The 3,094-nt window shown below is 30.3% G+C and overlaps 1 protein-coding gene across 3 annotated transcripts in view; it reads left to right on the top strand.

The window, feature by feature from the left end:
• The window catches only part of LOC106463123 (sorting nexin lst-4-like), a 98,121-nt gene that overhangs the window by 64,125 nt on the left and 30,902 nt on the right, over positions 1-3,094 (top strand). For all 3 annotated transcript variants that reach the window (XM_022390548.1, XM_022390550.1, XM_022390549.1), the window contains exons 4-6: positions 269-451; positions 924-1,069; positions 1,784-1,874. In XM_022390548.1, the coding sequence (XP_022246256.1) occupies positions 269-451; positions 924-1,069; positions 1,784-1,874 (420 nt within the window). The remainder of the gene's footprint in view (positions 1-268; positions 452-923; positions 1,070-1,783; positions 1,875-3,094) is intronic.

Genomic DNA, 3,094 nt, shown 5'->3' with positions numbered 1-3,094 from the left:
TATATATATACATATATAATATTACCGTCCAAGCTGTTATTTAATTTCTGTAGTTCATATTGGCGTATAAAAAACATTTTAACCCTAGTAATAAGTGACCTTATAAAATCTAATGGAAGTTTGAGTGTTCAGTTAAAGAAATATAACAAATTTGGTATTATAAGGTTGTTTATTTCTAGTATTAAGCTGTTATACTGAACAAGATATACACGGGTCTTTTATCAGTATATCTAATTGTTTGGTGAACAAATTAAATAATTACTTACAGATTATTTCAAGCCAACCTCCTGCAGTTCCACCACCACCTCCTCCTAGGGGACTCGAATATGACATTTCTGTAGTTTCTTCAGGTCAGGATGCTCCTCAGGACGTTGTGAGCTATGAACAATTTGAAGCTGGTGATGACTGGGATGATGATTGGGATGATGACGAGTTAACATTTAGCTCTCAGGTAATAAACGTGTTGTGAGTTCAGCAGTAGGCATAGATTTAGTGGATTTTTTATTATGTAGGGTAAAATGTTTGTTGCCAAAAATGTGAAGGTAAAAACTCTAAACAAAACTCCCAGAAAAATCTCAATATAAAAAGTTTTAGGAATAAAACACGTGAATTTAGGGGAGCAGCTACTTCAAGTCTAGTGGCATGCAAGTTTTATAGGTAGACACACAAGGAAGATAGAATTTTTGAGTGTGGAAATGAGTATCTATCAGTAATACATTTTCAAGTTCGGAAAAATTTAATATCATTTTAGGATTATGTACGTTATTAAAAAGTAATTTAGATTTGGTGTACCTTACTTAATGTTTACATGCACATATTTATTTTGTTATATTTACTGTATAATTCATGAGATTTTTGAATGTTTTTGTTGGTATTGTTAATGTCCTTCCTTTGATTTCGAGTGTTTGACTTCTTTTTTGTAGCAAGAACAATTCTCAGGGCCAGGCATGTATGGAGTTTCAATCCCAGACCAATCTTGGAAGAGCAGCAGTACTGGAGACATAAGGAATACCACTCCCAGTGGTCAGGATGCTTCAGGGATGTGGACAGTTAAAAAGAGTATTAACAGGTTAATAATCTTTTTTATTTCTTCTTCCTGTAAAATCTTAGGTTTGTTTCGAGAGAGAGTTCTGATACCATTTTATAATATCCCTTGAAAAAGATTACTATTTTCCAGTATTACAAGAAAAGCAAGTTAATTAAAAAGGACATTCTATTATGCTCAGTTCTACCATAATGTGCTGAGTCTGATTTCCACTAATTATTAGTTTTGCTGTTTTATGATTAGTATATTTTATTACTGTTTGTTTAACTTTGGAAAAAATAATCAGAATAATTTCAAGGTAATGATGTGCAAATAGTATGAGATTTGAGTGAATTAAATACTAAATTTATTAATGGCAAGGTGGCTTTCTAGGCTCTAGTTTTGGAGAAAATGTATTCTGCATATTAACTTATATTACCTTATCTTACAGTTAGTGTAACCATTTAGAGAAATGGTATTTGGATATGACTATAAGCCTAATAATTTTAGGCTTATAGATGTGGCATGTTAAAATATATGAATAAGATGTTTATGTACTGCTATTACTTATGGATAACATACATGTAATTAATCTTTTGTGGTATATGTCTTATTGTGCTGCAAGGTAAAAAAAAAAACAGCAACAAATATTTATATAGTTAGAAGATTTTGTATCATATTTTATAAATTTTTGTAATTTTTACCACTTTACATGATATAGTTATAATTAAAGAAAAAATAATAATTTCTTCATTCTAGGTTCTCTACATTTGTAAAGTCTGGTGGTGAAGCTTTTATTTTGGGAGAAACCAAAATAAACGTTCCAGCAAATTCCATTATCCAGATATTGGTAAGTATTCAGCACATTGTTATTATTTGATATTAGATCATCCCAATCACATTTTATTAATGGCTGCAAATAGTATTTTGTGTTGGAAAACTAACAGTCATGGCTAAACCCTTTATTAGTAAAATACGTAAATACTTTTTTTGGTGATTGTCCATAGTATCAGTTACAAACAAAATTTCTACTAATTATGATATAAATGGAGGTGTTATAAACCAATTGGATTTTAAAGGTCTGTTACTTTAATTATTTGATATTAAAACCAGAATAATATTTTCATGTAAGAAGGTCCACTAGATTAAATTTTGCACAAAATTGTCAGACAAAAGCATGTATATATGTATTTCTAAATGTTACCTACTTGCGCAGACCACAGTCTACAAGACATGGATTGTTTGAGCAGATTGTTTGAACTGTAAAAATTGCTTCATACCATATTTGTGTACAGTTTGTTATTACCAGCTTATTGAACATGTTCTGTTTTGGTTTTATAAGTTTGTAAACATACAGCAGTGGTCACTAACAGTAACCAACTCATATTTGTGTTTTGGCTACAACATTATGATTGATCCAGAAATAAAAAGCTATCTGATGAAATGTCATCATAATTTGTCCAGAAATAAAATATCTGTATGATAAAATAAGAATCACAATTTAGTTTTCAAGCAAGACAATAAATTAAAAAATGAAAAACTACAGTTGTAAAATAATTTTTTCGACTATTTCAACTGTACTTCACAAAACCGTGTACTGATGATTGTGTAAAAATATTTTATGCAAGATAATGTAAATTTATATGTTAAAGTTTAGCTTTATGTACCAAGTATGTACCATTATTTTAGTGAAGATCTTCCATTTTTAAGAAAATATTTTGGGAAAAGTTAAGTATTTACAAATACACATTGTGATTGAGTTATCAAAACACACAACTTATAGTTTTGAAAGCAGATTTAAAATAAAAGAAACTGTTTGAAAAGCAGTAAATATTTATATGTTAAGAGTATCATGAGCAATTCTAATATTTTTTAAAAATTCTATTAATAGTTTTCCACCATGTAGGAGCCCGGCATGACCAGGTGGTTAGGAAGCTCGACTCGCAATCTGAGGGTTGCAGGTTCGAATCCCCGTCCCACCAAACATGCTCACCCTTTCAGCCATGGGGCATTATAATGTTATGGTCAATGCTACTATTTGTTGGTAAAAGAGTAGCCCAAGAGTTAGCG

This window comes from Limulus polyphemus, unplaced genomic scaffold (assembly GCF_000517525.1).
Source record: "Limulus polyphemus unplaced genomic scaffold, Limulus_polyphemus-2.1.2 Scaffold1330, whole genome shotgun sequence".
In the NCBI taxonomy this organism is placed as follows: domain Eukaryota; kingdom Metazoa; phylum Arthropoda; class Merostomata; order Xiphosura; family Limulidae; genus Limulus; species Limulus polyphemus.
Note: the sequence above shows the minus strand (reverse complement) of the source record. Positions and strands in the feature narration are given on the sequence as shown.